At 41.2% G+C, this 20170-nt stretch overlaps 1 protein-coding gene across 1 annotated transcript; it reads right to left on the bottom strand.

Moving 5' to 3' along the window:
• Positions 1–1609: 1609 nt before the first annotated feature.
• CLDN1 (claudin 1) lies at positions 1610–16099 on the bottom strand. The gene is made up of 4 exons (XM_044290360.1): positions 15699–16099; positions 5533–5697; positions 5150–5234; positions 1610–3580 (listed from the first exon to the last, which is right to left on the bottom strand). Exons 1-4 carry the CDS (start codon positions 15919–15921, stop codon positions 3418–3420), a joined length of 636 nt encoding a protein of 211 aa, XP_044146295.1. The 5' UTR covers positions 15922–16099; the 3' UTR covers positions 1610–3417.
• Positions 16100–20170: the final 4071 nt, after the last annotated feature.

Below are 20170 nucleotides of genomic sequence, written 5' to 3' on the forward strand. Positions count from 1 at the left end.
CACAGTCGGGTTTCTTTATGCAGCTTTGGAAATCAAAACCAGGAGTGAATAAAAAAAAAACAGGAAAAGTGTTATCTATCCTTTATACTTTCTCTTTTTTTATGACCCACTCCTGATTTTAGCTTCCGAAACTGGACCTGGAAACCTGACCTTGTGGCCGAACTATTACAGATATATTACAGATTATGTTATGTGAATTCACTGATATTCTTGGAAATGGCTGTAGGTCTGATGATTCTACTTACTGTACTTATTAGGCCAGACTGCAGACAGTAACATACTGCAGAATCTATTACTGGAAAGTAAAGAAACCACAGGCAATATTTCTACACGGTAATGGTTTGTGCGCAGTAGTGTTCTCCATGCATCTTCCTCCGCTGCTGTTATATGTGTCAAAAAAAGAAAAACAATATCCACCCGAAAAGCCATAGGAAATATTGATTAGAAAGAATAGCATGCATGAGGCCAGCCTGCACATAGCCGAATGTGGGGGTCATTTAAACTCACTCATTTTATCTCATTCAGTGTCACTCGCTGGTACAGAACTGTAGAGGAAAAATGGCATTCATCTATTTTGTTGCAGGCGTTGTTTGATCTTATGGGTCTTGGCAGCTAGAGATTATTGATCCCGAAACATTTCTCAACACATCATTTTTATTCAACCCATGTGCCATCTTAAAACTCTTAGGAAGTTGACCTGACAACAGGGTTGCAAAAAAGTAAAAATATTATGGTTAATGATCCTTACACAAAGACATGTCGAAGTAATGCTCTCCAATTCATCGGCGGGGGTCCAACTCCCAGTATCCCCACTGATCAGCTGCTTGAAGAGGCCTTCCTAGACTAATGACCCTATTACATTCACAGATAAAGCAGACGATTGTCGGGAGGGAAGCGTTCACTCCTGTCAATCGCCTGCTCGCTGGAGGAGACCGATGCTATTACATGCAGCGTTCTCTTCCTCAATACATTGGCGATTGCTTGTCCCTATACTGTCTCATTGTTTGCCAGCAGGAAAACCCCTAGTCCATGGCGCAATCTGCTGCTGGCAAAGCAGAATTTTTTAACATGTTAAACGATCTTGATTAGCCAATGAACGAGCGTTTGCCGGTTCATCGGGTAATCGGTGGCATTATTACACTGCCATATGATCGCTAACGAGCTGTCATACCATCACTCATCTTAACAATAATCTGCTGATGTATTAGGGCCTGAAGGTGGTGGTCTAATCTTTAGCAAAGAGTAGAAAGGGACCATCCATATCAGGGACCATTCATATTAGATGTTGTCCCATTGAAAACATTGAGCATTTTAAGTCCAGGTTTTTATACATATAGAAACCATAAAAAGGGTCTCTAGGCAGACAAGGTATTTTGACAGGATATGCCCTCAATGTCTGAGCTGTGCCCCCCACTGATCTAGGAAACAGCTGTGCTTCTTCATCTCCTCTCTTTTCCTCTTGGATTTTTCCAGAGGTGACATAGTCAGCCACTGTCTTTACCATGCGATCTCTATAAAAAAGCCATGCAGAGGACAAAGTGGCACTTTTATGTGTTATCTTTTTTCACAGATATGATAATACCCCAGCGAATAAATAATATACATTTCAGCTATTACAAAAAAGTTATTTATTAAAAAAATCACAAAATCAATTAAATCAGGTTTATTATACTAAAGTATGCACAGACTCCAAAGCCCATTTATATTTGGATATCTTGGGCTTTTCAGGCCTTGAAATTTTCATGCTGACTCTAGACAATACATATTTCTAATACTCTAAAAAAATGTCATTGATATAAACCATAGTTTTAAGGATTATGTTGGACATTTATCAGTAAGCCAGTCTTAATTCCCTTTGTGCTGCTGGAGGATGGGTCAAATTTATACAGAGGCACACTTAAATCTAAGGCAGCCTCCTAGCTGTCGTAGATTTAAGTTTTCACGTGGCTTGAAGAAGGATAAATGTGGCAGGCCTGCAGTGCTGTCAGCTCCCTGCCCACAGAAGGCCCCCTTTTCTCACCACTTCTGAAAAGTGGCGTGAAAGGGGAAATATCGCACACATTTTGCCACACAAAGAGCGAGCAACAAAATATGAAACCGGCTGTATTTGTGCCACAAAAGTGGCATAAATAGGTTACAAAGTGTCTATGTACTTATGTAGTGGCATTGATCCTCTTTGAAGATGGCAGAGGAAGTTTCTACATTGGTTTTTGTACCACAGACTCTATTGTCCTTCCACAATGAATAGAGAGCTGCAGGTCTCTGACATTTGGGTGGTCTTCTAAATCAATGTTCCTATGGGTTCACCCAATGTTAGGCAATGAGGAAGAAGACAAGGGACATAGATGATCTTACTGATAATCAGGATCACAACAAGGGAGTATGGCAAGTGCTAATTTATTGTTTGTGCATTTTCTATTGTGTAGCATTTCTTTAAGAGAGTCAACAGTGTACGTACCATAGAATAAGTCTATGAAGCAAGTATGGGGCCCCTGGGGAGAGAGGTGCAGCCAGCTTGACTGAATCTCCTCTTCACAGGTTCTGCATCATTAGAAATCACGAGTATGGAGAAGTAACCAGAGGACCAAGGAAATGGGGCAAACAAGTACCAGTTCTTACTGCCTCATGTTCATAAGGGTGTGATTAATGCACCAAAAAGTGTCCCAATGTTAATTATTGCTCAGGTGCATGTACTGTGTAGACTAATGAAGGGAGTACCTTATCAAAATCCATGCAAAATTTAATTCCAAGAAAACTACTGCATAAAATGCCATGGTTTCACACTATCTCGTGTTTGTTGACCCTAGTTCATAAAGTCCAAGATATAGTGCTGCTGGTCTACATAGTGGTTCATTAAATGCAATAAATAGTTGCTTAGCTCCATTTAACTATGACAAATGAGCTGTACATCCCGTAATTCCTCATTATGCAAAAAATAACCTTTGAGATTCTGATATGTAATAGTACTTAATACTTACTAATGTGTGTATAGGAGAGTAATTAGTGATGGTGTGTATGTTATTCATATAGAAATACATTTTAATGGCTATTTAGCAGGATTTGCAATGTACTTTATCATGACTGATGCATACATTTCCATATATAAGCCTATCTACTCTTATGCTCTAGTGTATGCAACACATTATAAAGACAAAATCAATGGAATTGCTATTTTGTTTTTGACTTCACTAATAGCTGCATTTTGACCCTTTAGCCGCAGCTCAATTAATAAGTTCACAACCGTCATCGCTTTACTTTCTGGCCAAGAGGTTTTGAACCACTTTCATCCAATTATTAGACTAATGGATTGTGTTGCTGGTAAAATAGCAGGTAATTCTGGCAAGTGGTTTTGTTTTTCTGGTGGCAGTAAGAGAAAAGATTGTCAAGTCCCAGTGAAATATTCAGTATCACTCTGAATTACACGTAGTCCTTTCCTGTAGAAGGTGCGTTTTTGTTGTAGCCTCTTGGTGGTGGGTAAGATGTTTCTCGTTTGGGGCAAGAGCAGCACAGAAGAGCACCTCCCAAAATGGCCAGTGCAGAACCAGCCCAACCAATAAATAAAGCTGGACCAAACTCATACCTGGGGAAAAAAACATAAAAAAGAAATATCATTTTCTGCAGTATTGGCATTTATAGAATGTAATTTTTAGGTACTGTAGACCTGGATGGAAAATTCATTACCTTATTATAGGATTGTGATACAACTCCTATTGTATCTGCTGTTTAGTACGCCTTGAGCCTCTTTTATTAAAGAGGACCTTTCACAGGTCTGGACATTATCATATAACTAGCGGGTTGTGTAGGACATACTGATGGCATGTTAAAGAGCTTACTATTTTCTCTATATCTCGCTCCGTTCACGCGCTGTTTCTCCTGTATTGGTTTCCCACCTGGTATGTAAATTCATACCATCGGTACATGGAGGAGATGGCCCTGTTTCTGAATTTACAAACCAGGCAGGAAACCAATATGGGGGGCATAGCAGGTGAACGGAGCAGCGCATAGAGGAAATAGTAAGCGCTGTAACATGCCATTAGTATGCCCTACACAACTCGCTAGTTATATGATAATGTTCGGACCTGTGAAAGGTCCTCTTTATAGCTGTCAGGGTTTTTAATTTTCCATAGTGAGTAGTCAGAAAAAATGATAGCTGAACTGACTGATATGGGTAACAAGACAATTGAAACTTTTTTTTAGGACAGTTTTAAAGGGGTTTTCCGATCATTTAAAATTGATAAGCTATCCTTAGGATAGATCCATCAGTATCAGATCAGTGCTGGTCTGACTCCCGGTACATCTACTAATCAACTGATTGTAGAGGCTGCAGCGCACCGGAACCAGGCACAGCTCTGTACAATGTGCAGTGAATTTGAACAGGTTATTGAAGCTCAGTCCTAAACAAGTAAGTGGGGAGAGTGCTGCATGAGTACTACACAGTGTACAAAGCCATGTCGTGGGAGATACATCCTCGTCCATCTAATATTAATGACCTGTCCTAAGGAAAGATCATCAGTGTAAAAGACCCAGAAAACCCCTTTAATACATAAGGCCAAGTTAGTCCTAGCATGGAACAACTGTAACATCAACTTTAGGGGTTGTCCGGGTTTACAGCTGGACCCGGACATACTTCCATTTTCCCCCAGACAGTCCCCCTGACTTGAGCATCGAGCAGTTCATGCTCCGATGCTCTCCTTTGCCCTGCACTAAATTGCAGAGTGCAAAGGCATTTTCAGGAGTTGCGGTGATGTACCGGGCTCTCCATGGGGCTGCCAGGAATCGCGTGACATCACCGGAACTGATGGGCAGCCTTTAAAGCTGCCCTAGCCAGTAAAACGTCTAGGGCAGTGCTAAAGCACACCCATCAGAGCCGGTGACCTCACCGAAGACACTGCCAGGTGGAAGCCTCCGCCGGCAGTGTGTTATTGTAAACAAAAGAGCCCTTGCCCTGCACGATCTAGCGAACATCAGGATGGCTGTCTGGGTGAAAATATGAGTATGTCCCGGACAACCCCTTTAAGTGGTACATGTTGAAATACCTCATATGCTGACCTTAGCTCTGGTCACTTGCAGATAAGAATTCTATTAATACATTTGAGCAATGCGATGAAAAGAATGCGGTGTATTAAAATTCATATTACTATGGTCTTACTTGGAGTTGAGTGGTGTAAATGCATTGTAGAAATCTCTGGCAATTTGGTTTCCATACCATGCTGTAGCAACAAGAACACAAAGTCCTAAAGAAACAGAAGAAAAACATCATTTAGTTTTGACTTAGGACATTTAAACGTTATTTGGGGAATTTTGATAAATAAATTTGGTTTTATGAGTGTGTGCTCCTGTTAGTGATCTGTTAATTTAATTAAGAAATCTACTACATAATTAAACTACATCATTTAACTACATCTCACATTTTGTTTGTAAGAAGATATATAGTTACAACTATTTACTATGCTATTAATACATAAGTAGGTGGAAAATGGCTGTATACTCTGTTAGGATAGGGGGCACCATGTGAAAAATAAGGATTCTTACCAGCAATAATGAAGAGAGCGCCACCTACGATCCCAACCTTGGCTTTCTTCACCTCATCATCCTGTAGACAGGTTAGACATTTCATACCGACTGCAGCAATGCAAGCAGCAAAAAACCCCAGGAGAATCCCACAGATCATCAGTGCCCGGGTGGCCTGCATAGTGCCTGAGTAAAGAATACAGACGAGATAGTAAATGACATTAGTTACATACAGAAGGACACCGTTGGCCATGATGATTTTAATAAGGCTGCAGTGAGCTGAGTTCTGGGCTGCTCTTCTGCTGTATGTAGACCTCAAATTGTGGTCTTGTTACAATGAGGACTGATATGGTCAGTAATTGTGTGGAATTGAATCACAAAGTACTGTATATTAGATAGGTGCATAATTACATTATACTCTACAATCATTAATCTTTCAGAAGACCCCTTTAAAACATAAACTTGTCAGTTTCACAAGCAAGATGGCAGCTAAAGTAGCTCTTAAAAGGCATCTGTTAACACTTTGATTGATGGCCATGCGTGATCACATTTACACTGCCTGGCCTTGTCAATCAAAGTGGAGAGGATGTGGCAATTTCAGAGAAATGCCTCCATTGCTCCTAGAGGCTCATTTGCATATATCAAAACATTATTATCAAATGAACATGGGACCAACACAGATGCCTTCAGCTGCCTAGAGTACATGCAACAGGTCAGCCCATTTTATAGGCACAAATCTACTCACAGAAGCCCTTTAAGTGCAAGCAATGTGCAGAAGAGCAACCCAAAACTCATTTCTTGAGATACTGTAAGTATGGCTTAAAGTAAATGGGATGCTAGACTCCAGTCGAAACCCAAATAGAGTTAAAGGGACATTACCATCACATGTGTTTTATTGCATATTAAGAGAAAATATGTGAATATTCTATGTTTTTTATTTTATTTTACATCACTCCATGTATTGTACTTCCTGTCCTTCTTCCTTTGTTTGGACTTTTAGTAGGGCATTTACTGACCATTTACTGAGACCAGAGTGGGAATGGGGTGAGTGACTCAATTAGAGCATCACAAATTAAACTGATAAGTGCAATGCTTTTCTGTGGGCATCCTTATCTAGTCCTATCAATAGATTTGCCATCCCAATTCTACATCTACTATTATACTTGCAGATAACATATTCCCATCACAGCAATAGTAATCAGACAGTAGATTACCTATCTGTATAGAAGTTTTATCTCTCATGTGCTGACCGTTACAGAAGGACAATATTCTGTACTTCATCTTCAGTGGTACTGTATACTACCGAAATGAAAAACATCCAAACAATTCTAAAAAATACTGTTTTCTATGAATATTGAGTTTAGAAAAGTAACATGTTTGATGGAAGTGTCCCTTTAAGCTGCAAAGTAAGGCCTGGTGCACACTACCAAATTGACTCCAACAGGGTATGCTATATTAGCAAGGTATTCTCCCCTAGGAACATAGCTTCCATAGGACAATACCTATGGAGAGACACCATACAGTGGCATACAATATGCCTATCTTGCTGTAGTGAGATGCAGAAACTCTATACAGGCTCCTTACATATTACTCCCCCATGTGTTTTTTTTTTTGCTCCTCCAGTATTTATATTGCACAATGTAATCAGCAATACATAAAGTATATAGCCTTGGGTGCTTTTAAGTATGATAAATTAAAATACATAATTCATAGCTTTGCTGTACATGTCACATGGGGCTTTGGCGTCTTCTCTAGATGTCAGATCCGGCTTTAGTTCCGTATTGGTATATACATTATCATTGATACGACCGCTTACAAAAGGTTGTCGTGAGTTTTTCTAACCCCAGAAAGAGACTAGTATATGCAATACCTTGTGACTAACATAGCCGCTGGTAAGAGAATGTTCAGCAAATATTCAACTGGTTACATGTTCTCAAAGTAAATACCTAAAACCATAGTTATTGTCAAACAGCAGTGCATATTGAATTGAATGTCTTTTTTTACCATTTTTTTTTTTGCATGTCATTTATTATGCTTGGCTGACACTGTATTATGTTACTAGTCAGCCAATGTTATTATGTCTCTACACATCCCAGATTAGGTGACTGTATAACAACATCTTTGAAAATCTTCCTGTTTTTAATTCTCTGCCAAGTTTAAACTTGAAGAGTAGCAACGTTTCTAACATGTAACAAGTTAAAAACCGACTGTTTTCTTTGTAAGTTCATCCAAAAGATTCTTCTACCTCCTGAAGCACGGAAACCCAGCCTTGGTGTACTCTTTGTGTATCTATGGAAGTTTTTTTCCCACTAGATTACAATAATAAAATAAAAAAAGGAACATTAATTCTTAGTCACATTCTATCTATCTATCTATCTATCTATCTATCTATCTATCTATCTATCTGTCTATCTATCTATCTGTCTATATATCTATCTGTGCCTGCCTGTCTATAAATCTGTGTTTTATTTAGTTTTGTATGTTTGAATATATTTTTACTGGTGACGTAACGTGTATCAAGGAATAAAAATATATCAGTTTCCAGCATTCATATTCCAGTTTATTATACAGCCCTTGTACGACTAACCTATGGGACATGAACTTTGTTTCAGATCTTTTTGAATTATTTTTATAGTGGCTCAAGTACCTACGCAACAATAAAGATCATGACTTACATACAATTAGAAATGCATATATAAGAAGTTTAACAGAGAGAGGGGGCTCCCCCTGTACCCCATGGCTTTCTTCCTTGGATTAGGATTGTGTGTGGTGATGAATTATTATAGCAGCTGGGGACCTTACAAAGGTCCCCGTATCTGCCATGTGTAGGCCTCTATTAGGCCTAGTAAAACATTGACTGGAAATAATACAATGCAATGGAGTATTTTATTGTATCATTGACACAATCAGACTACCAAATTACCGTAAATATTTATTTAGTTGACAAATGTTAAAGAAAAAAAACAATAAAATCTACTTAGATTGCAAAAATGACAAAATATGCATATTTGTCATCATCCCATTCATAACAACCTGTTGTTTCAAGTTTTGTTGATTTTAAAGAGTAATTGCTCTGGAATGGCAACCACTTTGGCCCCCTATGCCGTACTCCATAATAGGGTTACTGTACAAGGGTAATTGATATGATGTTATATTGTTCCTTGAAGTTTTCTGATTTGTTGCATTTGTCTGCTAAATAGTATTGTATGGACAGTTTAGGGTGAACCACTTTGGCTCATCATGTTAGGTTGCTAGGAGATGGGCCTAGGTCTACCCCCTGGTATATCAGTAGGGAGTTGGGTTCTAGATGTGCTACATTGAGGACCTACTTGTGCAAGTTCCTCAGAGCTAGTTCTGAACTCATAAAACCTTCATTTCTGAGACTCCAACAGTCAAAAAAGCTACTTTATTATCAAAAGTACTCCAGAGAGATGGAAGTTCAAAAGATCAAGACTGTACAAGTTTGTGCATTGGAGTTAGTTAGCAAGGTATTGTGCACTTTTATGGCAGAGAGAATGCTGTGAGAGGGGACATTGCTAACACACCTGTGCCACATTTTGTGATGGCTTAGCAAGCCATATCTAAAATCTGCAACCCTCACCCTGGAAATTTGCAGAAGCTTTTAACAAGAGCCTCATTGCATGCCTACGGTTCTGTAGCAAGAATTTTGAGAGACAGGGAGGAGTACTACAACCTCTATCATTGTTGCTTTCCTATTGCTGCTATTGGGGAAAGATTGTACTGCTTTGGAACTGTGCTTCGTTCTTGGTTATTACCAACTGGCCTGGTTACTGACTCCATGATTTGCTGACCATTGCACCTGCCCTCTTGCCTTGCACCCAGACCTACATCTAACACCAGGGGCACCCCAACTACCATCAGGCAGGATGCACCCTCCATTGACTGCACAACCCCAGGGAGCACCAGAGGAAGAGATTCCCACTGTGAGAGTCCTATTACTACTCTCAAGGCCACAATTATAACTCCCATCATTCTTGCCCTTTTTACTTGGCTGCCTGTACTTACTGGCTGCCACTTATTTTTTGTGTCCCCCCCTCCCCCCAGGTATACCTCATTATTATATTTTGTCATACCGAATAATTACTGATCCTTAAAAAATTGTGCTATTAGCCAAGAGAACATATATTGTATACTTATTCCCATATTTATGAGAAAAAGCCTATGCCCCCATAAACTTTATAGCGTGATACTTCACTTTATGCGACCAGTTGTCATTTCACATTACTGGGCTAAATTCATATTACTAAGGCCGCAAAGCATTCCCACACGATCCCGCTACACCCCCATGTTTGTCTGTACTATGTGTGTACATTCTTATATTGGAATGACAGATATATTCAAACCCTTTCTGTTCAAAGAGCTCCAGTTTTCATTGATATGTCCATAGAATATTACAAGTCTCATTAGCTAATGTATAGAATCCAGCAGTTCTTTGGATAGTCCTCCAAGATATTTTGTGACTTTAAGCATGAGTTCTTATGGTCCCCTTGGGATAATAATTACAGACTAGCCACTCCTGAGAGGGTTCATTAACACTATTTATGTTTCCTCTTGTGAGGTTGAGTTTCACTGTGGTTTGATATTGTTCTTAGAGATTTATTTGTAGCCCTTGCCATGTTTATACACAACCTTTCCTTTGACCGTAGTATACGGGAGAAACTTTATTCTGATTGCTTACATTCTCAATTCCATATGTAGAAATACTGACCTTAAGGGACTATTAAAGGGTTTTTCTGGGATTTTTATATTGATGGTCTATCCTCAGGATAGGTGGTGGATATCAGATTGGTGGGGGTCCGTCTCTTGACACCCCCGACAACCAGCTGTATGAAGAGGCCATGGTGCTCCATGAGTGCTTAGACCTTTTCTTAGACCAGGTGACGTCACATTCATTGGTGGCATGGCCTAGGCAGAGCTCAGTTCCATTCAAGTAAATGGGCCTAAGCTGCAATACTAAGCACTGACACTACCTATTGGATGGCACAGTACGTGGTAAGCTTCGAGAAGGTCAGCTTGTTGGCACAGGTGCTGGTAGTCAGACCCCTGCCGATCTGATATTGGTGACCTATCCTGAGGATAGGCTATCAATATCAAAATCCTAGAAAAAAAAACTTTAAAAGAAGGCATATCGAAGGGCCTGTGATGGTATTATGTTACACAGATACAGATGCAACCGAGCTAAACTTGGTAGCTAAGGTGCAAAATGTATTTAAATGGCTTTTATCACAAAGATAACACTGTGCCATGTGTTATCAGAGTTATCAGAGTCAATTTTAGCTTGGCTACATCTGTATTTCTGCTCTTCGAAACCTTGTGCCATCCGCTGTGCCATCCACTGCCCACATACAGTATAATCTGCACTATGAACAGCACAGAGTTTATGTTTAGCCAATTTGTTCTTTTCACTACCAATCCTTTAGGCTACTTTCACACTAGCGTTCGGCTGTCCGCTCGTGAGCTCCGTTTGAAGGGGCTCACGAGCGGATCCGAACGCTTCCGTCCAGCCCTGATGCAGTCTGAATGGATGCGGATCCGCTCAGACTGCATCAGTCTGGCGGCGTTCAGCCTCCGCTCCGCTCGCCTCCGCACGGACAGGCGGACAGCTGAACGCTGCTTGCAGCGTTCGGGTGTCCGCCTGGCCGTGCGGAGGCGTGCGGATCCGTCCAGACTTACAATGTAAGTCAATGGGGACGGATCCGTTTGAAGATGCCACAATATGGCTCAATCTTCAAGCGGATCCGTCCCCCATTGACTTTACATTGAAAGTCTGGACGGATCCGCTCAGGCTATTTTCACACTTAGCTTTTATATGCCAATATAATGCAGACGGATCCGTTCTGAACGGAGCCTCCGTCTGCATTATTATGATCGGATCCGTTCAGAACGGATCCGATCGAACGCTAGTGTGAAAGTAGCCTTACTCTGCCACTCCTGTGGATATGACACCCATGACAACACTCTACAATGTGTTGCTTATAACCTAAATCCTGTGATTTTCATGTATGCTACTTTATTATCCTGTTAAGCACCCCAAAAATAAATAAAAAATCTGCAGTAGTTTGCTTCTGCCATCAATACAAAGTGCAAAGCCAACAGGATTCCTGGAAATTGCTCTTGCTTTGTGTGGGTCTAACGTAGATAGATGTGGCTGTAAGCAGGTACCTATGTGAATTTTCATTTGGAAATATTTGAAGCAAAAAAAGGGTTAGACAAGGACAGCAGTGTGGGGTCAGTCTATTTGTTTCTTCAGCAGTGGACATATTACATGTCAAACCACTACAGGTCTTTAGGTAAAGGGAGCCATTGCTACCCAAAAAGCAACTAGCATCTGCTTAGATGCATGTAAGGGAAAAATGCTAATACTTTGTGTCCACCACTGTACTGCAGTTTGGAATGAAATAGTTAACTCGGTATACTGTAGGTGGAATGTTTTGCTGGGAAGGTAGGGTATTCTGTTAATTCTTGTCTTTTATGTTTGGGAGGAGAGTTGCTTTGTAGAAAATATGCAGCTCTCCAGGGTGACTATTTCCACAGGTCTGATCTTGCCTTCAATCTTCAAAGGGAGACATGTTCAGTATTGTTCAGATCCTGATGTAGGCAGAGAAGGATGTGAACTAGCCATCTTGGTTGTGTGAGCCTTAGATTATCGAGACTTTGTAGATTCTATTGGTCAGCCAAAACCAGGACTCGGCCAAAAACTGATGAAAAATCCTGGTTTTGACCTACTGATGCAAAATGCTGACCGAAATATGTCCATGAAAAATATGCCGGTGTGAAAGCAGCCTTAACAAAATCAATAGCTGTTAAATAACTCACGTTTTTTGTCTCAGGCCTCAAATTGTTCATTTTCTGAATAAAAGACACTTGACAATTGTCTCCTAAGCGAGTGCAGATAAAATGTAATGGCCTTTTTGATAAAATCATTATACATACGAGAGTGTTTTAGGCTGACACTTTTATTGCTAAGATTTTTATAATTGCCCAACTGCTTCTGTGGCTGCTGTAATATTTCCTGACTAGCAAGTCTCCTAGTAAAAAGAATAAAGAATCATAGGCAAGCTGTGAGAGAGATGACTCTGGTCTCTGCTTTCATGAATTTTATGTGTTTTTAGGGTGGTTTTACGCTAAGATTTACTAATCCTATAGACGGTGACATGCTGAGGCAGGCTGTTTAGACCTGCAAAACATTTATCATAGTGGCTCAGGCTGAATGAATGATAAACGTGATGCAGAGCTAGGCACTTTTATCCACTCTATAGCAACTATTGGTTGACTTAATTTGAGGTAGATATTCATGTCTGAATTGGTGAAAAATGTCACCTTGTTATGCCACTCCCATTATATACAAAGCCACACCCCTTTCCATTAATTCACTCCCCTTCTTGGACTAGGTGCAGATCATTTCTCTAAACCTGGATGCTCCAAATTGCATCAAATTGTTCCACATTTTGACGCAATGTACGAAAAAAATATAGGTGCGCTCACATTAGTAAATATGGGTCAGTGTTTTTTAAACCTGCCACTGCAGTTTCTGATAAAGTTATTTGAACCAAAAGTGTATCCAGCAGGAAGGAGATGTATATGCTGTTACCTTTAATTTCCCATTACATTTTGAACTCACTTCCTAAGACAAATGTGTGTGTGACACCACCAATACAAGCATTTTGGGTGACCTTTTATTAGTCACACTTTCCACATGCAAATCTCTCAAAGTGAAGATAAGTGGCACAAAAAATTCAGTTAGTAGTGCATTAAATATATGCCTGCTGACTTATAGCTAACATCTGGCCATAGAAAAGAAGATGCTTGAATAAGCACCAGGAAAAGCACCCCAAAAAGCATGTGCAAAACCTAAGACACGGGCCTTCTTCGCATTAAATTGTCCTATGTTTCTGAACACACTACAAGGCATATATAAAACAGAACCCTCCCCCCCCCCCAACTAAAATAAATCACCAGTAAATGAACAAGTTGTAGCTTTCGATCTTCCTATCTGTTCTATATCATTTGTGTATCTAAACAAGTAAAATGATCACCAAAAGGTTGTGGCTGTGTGTAGTCCGTGAAACAGAGTCCGTCTAATTTCCCAGACTCAACACCTGAACTCAACGCATTATAATCATTTATGATGCTGTGAGTTCCAGTACCGTCCTGTATTCGAATGATGATGTACATAAGTAGACATGTGACCAGATTGGAACTCACGGCATCTTAAATCATGATGAGGGAGTGGGTTAGGCTGATTTGAGCTGCAGTTGGTCTGGGAAATGTGGTCATCACTTGGATTGTGTTTCACCACACATCTAAATAATTCCCAATGGGATTGTCATGCAGGTTTCTCAGACTGATCATGGGAAAGGCTAGGTATCTACTAATAGAGAACCGGAGGATGTATCACTAGATAACAGAAAGTCAGCAGTTGTGGAAAGTCCATGTGGGAGTTGTAATGATGGCCATATTGTTCCTTACTCAGATTTCCCATAATCATATGGCTGAGTGGAATTTTGCACATTTCACTCAGTAATGGATGGTTTTATACATTTTAAATAAAATACTCTTTAATAACACGGAAGCATGAATTTAGTGTGAAACTGCATGATTACATGAGATGCAATCCTTAGTATAAATATGTTACAAGGAGATCTTGGACCTGCGGTGTTTGGACAGGTGGTGCATGCTGTATCTCAAGCTTGCGGGATAATCGCAGTGTGCTCATGCTGTACTTAAATGGCACAGAGTATATACTAATTACATTAGTTTAGTTAGGAGGCATTCAACTAAGAAAGACTGAATTAGACTTTTCAAGTTGTGTGCACCAGTGATTGGTTCCTATGGGCTAAGCACATCATTGCCTCTAGCTCATAACCATTACATTTTCCCCTTTGTCTTGACTTGCCCTTGCTTGTCTTTACAGCAGCATTCCTGTCGTGGTGGATACCTGATTAGCACCAAGATGAATTCTAACTTACAAGTAGCCCAGACATAACTTTTATACAAATCTAGCAGTCAAATAACATCAAATAAAAAAGCCCTAAAGCAGCTTTCATTGGAGCTGAACTACTGCTGCAGAGATCAATATGATCATAGTGGGACAGTTCTGTCAACTTGTAATAGCCAGCAAGCCGTGACTGAATAATAATGCACTCTACATCCGTAACACAGCTCAGTCTCAAAATGTTCTTCCAGTCATCAAGTCATCCAAACTAAACATCATGCAGGAAAGATGCACTTATCATCTTATAGAAAAAGCAACAGACAGGATCCTTCATCTCTCTAAACAATCTCCAGTACAGCGAAGATTGGGTTCAGATGGCAGTATGCCATGTAATCTATTGTCTTGCTTAGAACTTGTTTCTGTCTATGGTTAAATGCATAGAGTCCCCCAAAAAGTTTTAACCTATTAACTTCTAAAAACCAAACTCAAAGAAGCGTTAGATGACTTACTATTCTTTACAGTCCATCAATGTTGATGCTATTGGTGTACTATGTTATATACAAGTCAGAATAACGTATGTAAACCCATAATGCCTATTATACATTGTACAGGCCTGATACTCATAAATGCCCATCAGTAACCTTAAGCCTACTCTTTAGTACAGGGGTGCACAACCTTTTCTTGTTAGGGGCCACATTGTCAGACTGAAGGAATCCCAAGGGCCGAAAATAAAAGTTAAAGGGGTATTACCAACTGAAATACTGTATTTATGGCATATTGTACATACATTATATACTATAAATGTCTGGTTACACCTACATGATTCCCATTTAATGGAAGAATACTTGGAAAATGCATGTGAGCAGCCACAAGACATAGACATTCATGTCTGTCACCAGCTGGTTGGGGGCCGCACAGAATGATATCAAGGGCCGCATGTGGCCCCCAGGCCGCAGGTTGTGCACCCCTGCTTTAGTAGGTCACATGCCAAATCCTAGGACTAAACAAGTAATGGTAGTGGCACATTATACATCATTTCTCATACTTTATGGACTCAATTTTTATATCACATGAGCATCATATGAATTTAGATATTGAGATAATTAGATAGATAGACAGATAGAAGATAGATAGCAATAGATAGATATATACACACATATAGATAGACATAGATAGAAAGAAAGAAAAATTCAGAATAATTCATATACAAATGAAGCATAATTGTACTTACTTCCCAACTTCAGCAGAGAATCATATGATTTGCATTGCATTTGCCCTGTGCTCTGCATGACACAGGACATCCATAGTCCTTCATAGGTCACTTGTGCTGTTATGATGGCATCTCCAGCGAAAGAAGACATCTTCCATTGAGGAATAGCTACTGCTACTATAAACCCAATCCACCCTACACAAGCCAAAGCAAATCCTAACAGTTGTAAGCCTGCATTGGCCATCTTCTTGAATAAACAGAGCGCAGAGTAAGAAAAATTCTTTCCTCTAAGATAATTCAACTAGATTTGTAAAGTAGGACTGGACACAGTGTCTACCTACTCTATAGACTATGTAAGGAGAGTGGATGAGCAGCTGGAGAGTCGACCTACTAAATACACAGTGTTGTCAATCAGTCTTATTTAAACTCTTTACAGAAGTTCTCCTAGTGGAGGACAGTGTTAAAACAACAGCATCCGGTGGGTAGTCACTCCCATTGCCCAATCCTTTCTCTGTCACCTCCCACTGCTGATGATGATGATGCCAAATGCTTTTTTTGGACAGCCTGGGGTTAGTGTCAATGTTCGTCTCATCCCTGAAGCCACTGTTTTGTGTCTAATCCATAAGAGACATTTGCTAAGCCAGGTGTTTTCCATACAGAGACATGAATAGTATAGAAATGTATCAACAGCCAGAACAATACCATGGAAAATAGATGAATCAGGCATCACCACACAGGCTTCTGCTTCATAAATAGCAATTGCTTGAGCAAGATTATTATCTAGTAGCTTGTCCGAATGCAACCTATTATAGGGACTGATAGAATGCAATTATAAGTTCAACTAAAAGTTAAACTCACAGGCAGATGAATTACTACAAAATAATTCTGTGAAATATGAGAACAAATGTTTGTTTTAGTCTTGACCTGAGGTTCACGGTTAGGGCTCGTGCACACGACCGTATGTATTTTGCCGTCCACATAAAACGGATCCGCAAAAAATACGGATGACGTCCGTGTGCATTCCGTATTTTGCGGAACGGAACAGCTGGTACCTAATAGAACAGTACTATCCTTGTCCGTAATGCGGCAATTAATAGGACAAGTTCTATTTTTTTGTCGAACAGAAATATGGACATACGGAAACGGAATGCACACTGAGTCACTTCCGTTTTTTTTTGCAGACCCATTGAAATGAATGGTTCCTCATACAGTCTGCAAAAAAACTGAACAGACACGGAAAGAAAATACGTTCGTGTGCATGAGCCCTTAGGGCTCATGCACACGACCATATGTATTTTGCGCTCCACAAAAACGGATCCGCAAAAAATACGGATGACGTCCGTGTGCATTTCGTATTTTGCAAAACGGAACAGCTGTCCCCTAATAGAACAGTCCTATCCTTGTCTGTAATGCGGTAAATAATAGGACATGTTCTATTTTTTTTGCGGAACGGAAATGCGGACATGCAGAAACGGAATGCACACCGAGTAAATTCCGTTTTTTTTGCGGACCCGTTGAAATGAATGGTTCCGTATACGGACATGGAAAGAAAATACGTTCGTGTGCAAGAGGCCTAAGTCTTACATGGGGTTTCTAGGAAACAGTAACGGTTCTGAACATGTTGAAAATTATTAAAGGGAATCTGTAAACTACTTATACTATATTTAAGCAACACCAATGCCGTGTACATCTGTCTAATGTCATTTCAACCATAATTTTGTTAGATTTTTCTGTACTTTCAAACTCCAGAAAAAGCATTTTTTGGGGTATTCAGATGAGGTCCAAAGTGGACAGCAGGGTGTCACCAACAGTTTGAAGATCCCAGGACCGCCTACTCCAAGGGCCAAAGCCCGCTTCTTACCAGAGCCCAACACCGCCTCTTCATCTCTAGCATTATCTCCCCTTATATTTTCCACTCTGTCCCTCTTCCTAGATAGCACTAGTCCACCCGCAATTTCAGAGGAGCGGTGCATGTCCTATACCTACAGTGAGTCCAATGCCCATTGCTGGGAAGGCAGTGCGCAGGCACATTCACGCTTTACGTCTGAGTGAGTTTTTTAGTGAGACACAGACTGGTTGTCACGGAAGGTGTACAGGAAACAAGGAAACACAAAATGAATAAACGACTGACTGGATCCAAAACTAAGGAACAAAAAGGGAGACCCCTGCATCAGACCTGGCTCTCTCCCTTTCTGCTCAGCCTATGCGAAAATCCCAATGGTAGATGATCGCATATCCTCGTACCTCGACTGTATAACACCTGAACACCCTATAATAGTGAGGGGACACGACCACCGGCTCCCTACACTAGATACGGAGGGAGTCAGGGTCACCTGGGATCCAGCAAACAGAAAAACACAAATGAACGCACAACACTTATCTTGTAGAAGACTGAGAAGTAGGATCAGCATGCACACACACTCCAGGAAGTAATATAAACCGCAAACTGATGCACTATGGGGAGGAATTTAAAGGGATGCAATCAGTACAACTACATGACAGCTGAGAGAGGCTAACTAGATGAGGAACTGAAAGCAAAACAAAGGAAGCTCAAAGAGGAGGTTCTGAAAGGCATCTGTCAGAGCTTCTCAGATGTCTGGTGGTGACAGTACCCCTCCTTCTACGAGTGGACTCCGGACACTCAGAGCCCACCTTCTCAGGATGGGACCTATGGAAAGCCCTGATGAGACGAGTGGCCTTAATGTCCGTCACTGGGACCCACATCCTCTCCTCAGGACCATAACCCTCCCAATGAATGAGGTACTGGAGAGAACCGCGGACAACACGAGAATCCACAATCCTAGAGACCTGAAATTCAAGATTACCATCAACCATAATCGGAGGAGGAGGCAAAGACGAGGGTACAATGGGTTGGACATAAGGTTTTAATAAGGACTTATGAAAAACATTATGGATCTTCCAAGTCTGAGGAAGATCAAGACGGTAGGCAACAGGATTGATGACAGACAAGATTTTGTAAGGCCCAATAAACTTAGGACCCAACTTCCAGGAGGGAACCTTCAATTTGATATTCTTAGTAGACAACCACACCAGATCACCAACATTCAGGTCCGGACCAGGCACACGCCTCTTATCCACCACACGCTTATATCTCTCACTCATGCTCTTTAGAGTATCCTAAATCTTTTGCCAAATAGATGACAAAGACGAGGAGAATCTGTCCCCTCATCAGGTAAACCAGAAGACCCCTCTCCCGAGAATGTCCCAAACTGCGGATGAAACCCATATGCACCAAAAAATGGTGACTTATCAGAGGACTCCTGACGACGGTTATTTAAAGCAAACTCAGCAAGGGACAAAAAAGAACACCAATCCTCCTGATTCTCCGCCACAAAACAGCGCAGATATGTCTCCAGATTCTGATTGACGCGCTCTGTCTGGCCATTCGACTGCGAGTGGAAAGCAGAAGAGAATGACAAGCGAACCCCCAAGCGAGAACAGAAAGCCTTCCAGAATCTGGAAACAAACTGCGTGCCCCTATCAGAGACTATGTCTGAAGGAATACCATGCAATTTGACAATGTGATCAATAAATGCCTGCGCCAGCGTCTTAGCATTGGGCAAGCCAGGAAAAGGGATGAAATGCACCATTTTGCTAAAACGGTCCACCACCACCAGAATCACAGTCTTCCCCGAGGAACGAGGACAGATGTGTCCAAGGACGGGAAGGAATGGGTAAGGGAAGGAGAGGACCTGATGGCCGTGAATGAGGGACTTTGGCACGAGCACAGGTCTCGCAGGCTGCCACAAAACCCTCAACCGACTTACGAAGCGCCGGCCACCAGAATCTCTGAGCGATGAGATCCACTGTAGCTCTTGCCCCCGGGTGCCCAGCAAGTACCGTATCGTGGTGTTCCTTAAAAATCTTGTGTCTTAAAGCGAGAGGCACAAACAACCTCCCAGGAGGACAAAGATCAGGAGCCTCTGACTGGGCTACCTGCACCTCTGCCTCCAATTCAGGATAAAGAGCAGAGACCACCACACCTTCAGCCAAAATGGGACCCGGGTCTTCAAAATTCCCACCTCCCGGAAAACAACGTGACAGGGCATCCGCCTTCACATTCTTAACCCCAGGGCGGAACGTGACAACAAAATAAACCTTGAAAAGAACAAAGACCATCTGGCCTGTCTCGGGTTCAGCCGCTTGGCTGACTCCAAGTAGGCTAGATTTTTATGGTCAGTAAACACGGTAATAGGGTGTCTGGCTCCCTCTAGCCAATGGCGCCATTCCTCAAAAGCCAACTTGATGGCCAACAACTACCTATCTCCCACATCGTAATTTCTCTCTGCGGAGGAGAGTTTCTTCGAGAAAAAGGCACACGGTCGCCATTTGGCAGGAGAGGAACCCTGAGACAAGACCGCACCCACACCCACCTCAGAAGCATCAACCTCAACTATGAAGGGTAGAGAAATATCAGGTTGTACCAAGATGGGAGCGGAAGCAAAACTCTCCTTGATATTAGAAAAGGCCTT

Source organism: Bufo gargarizans, chromosome 4, assembly GCF_014858855.1.
Source record: "Bufo gargarizans isolate SCDJY-AF-19 chromosome 4, ASM1485885v1, whole genome shotgun sequence".
NCBI lineage: Eukaryota > Metazoa > Chordata > Amphibia > Anura > Bufonidae > Bufo > Bufo gargarizans.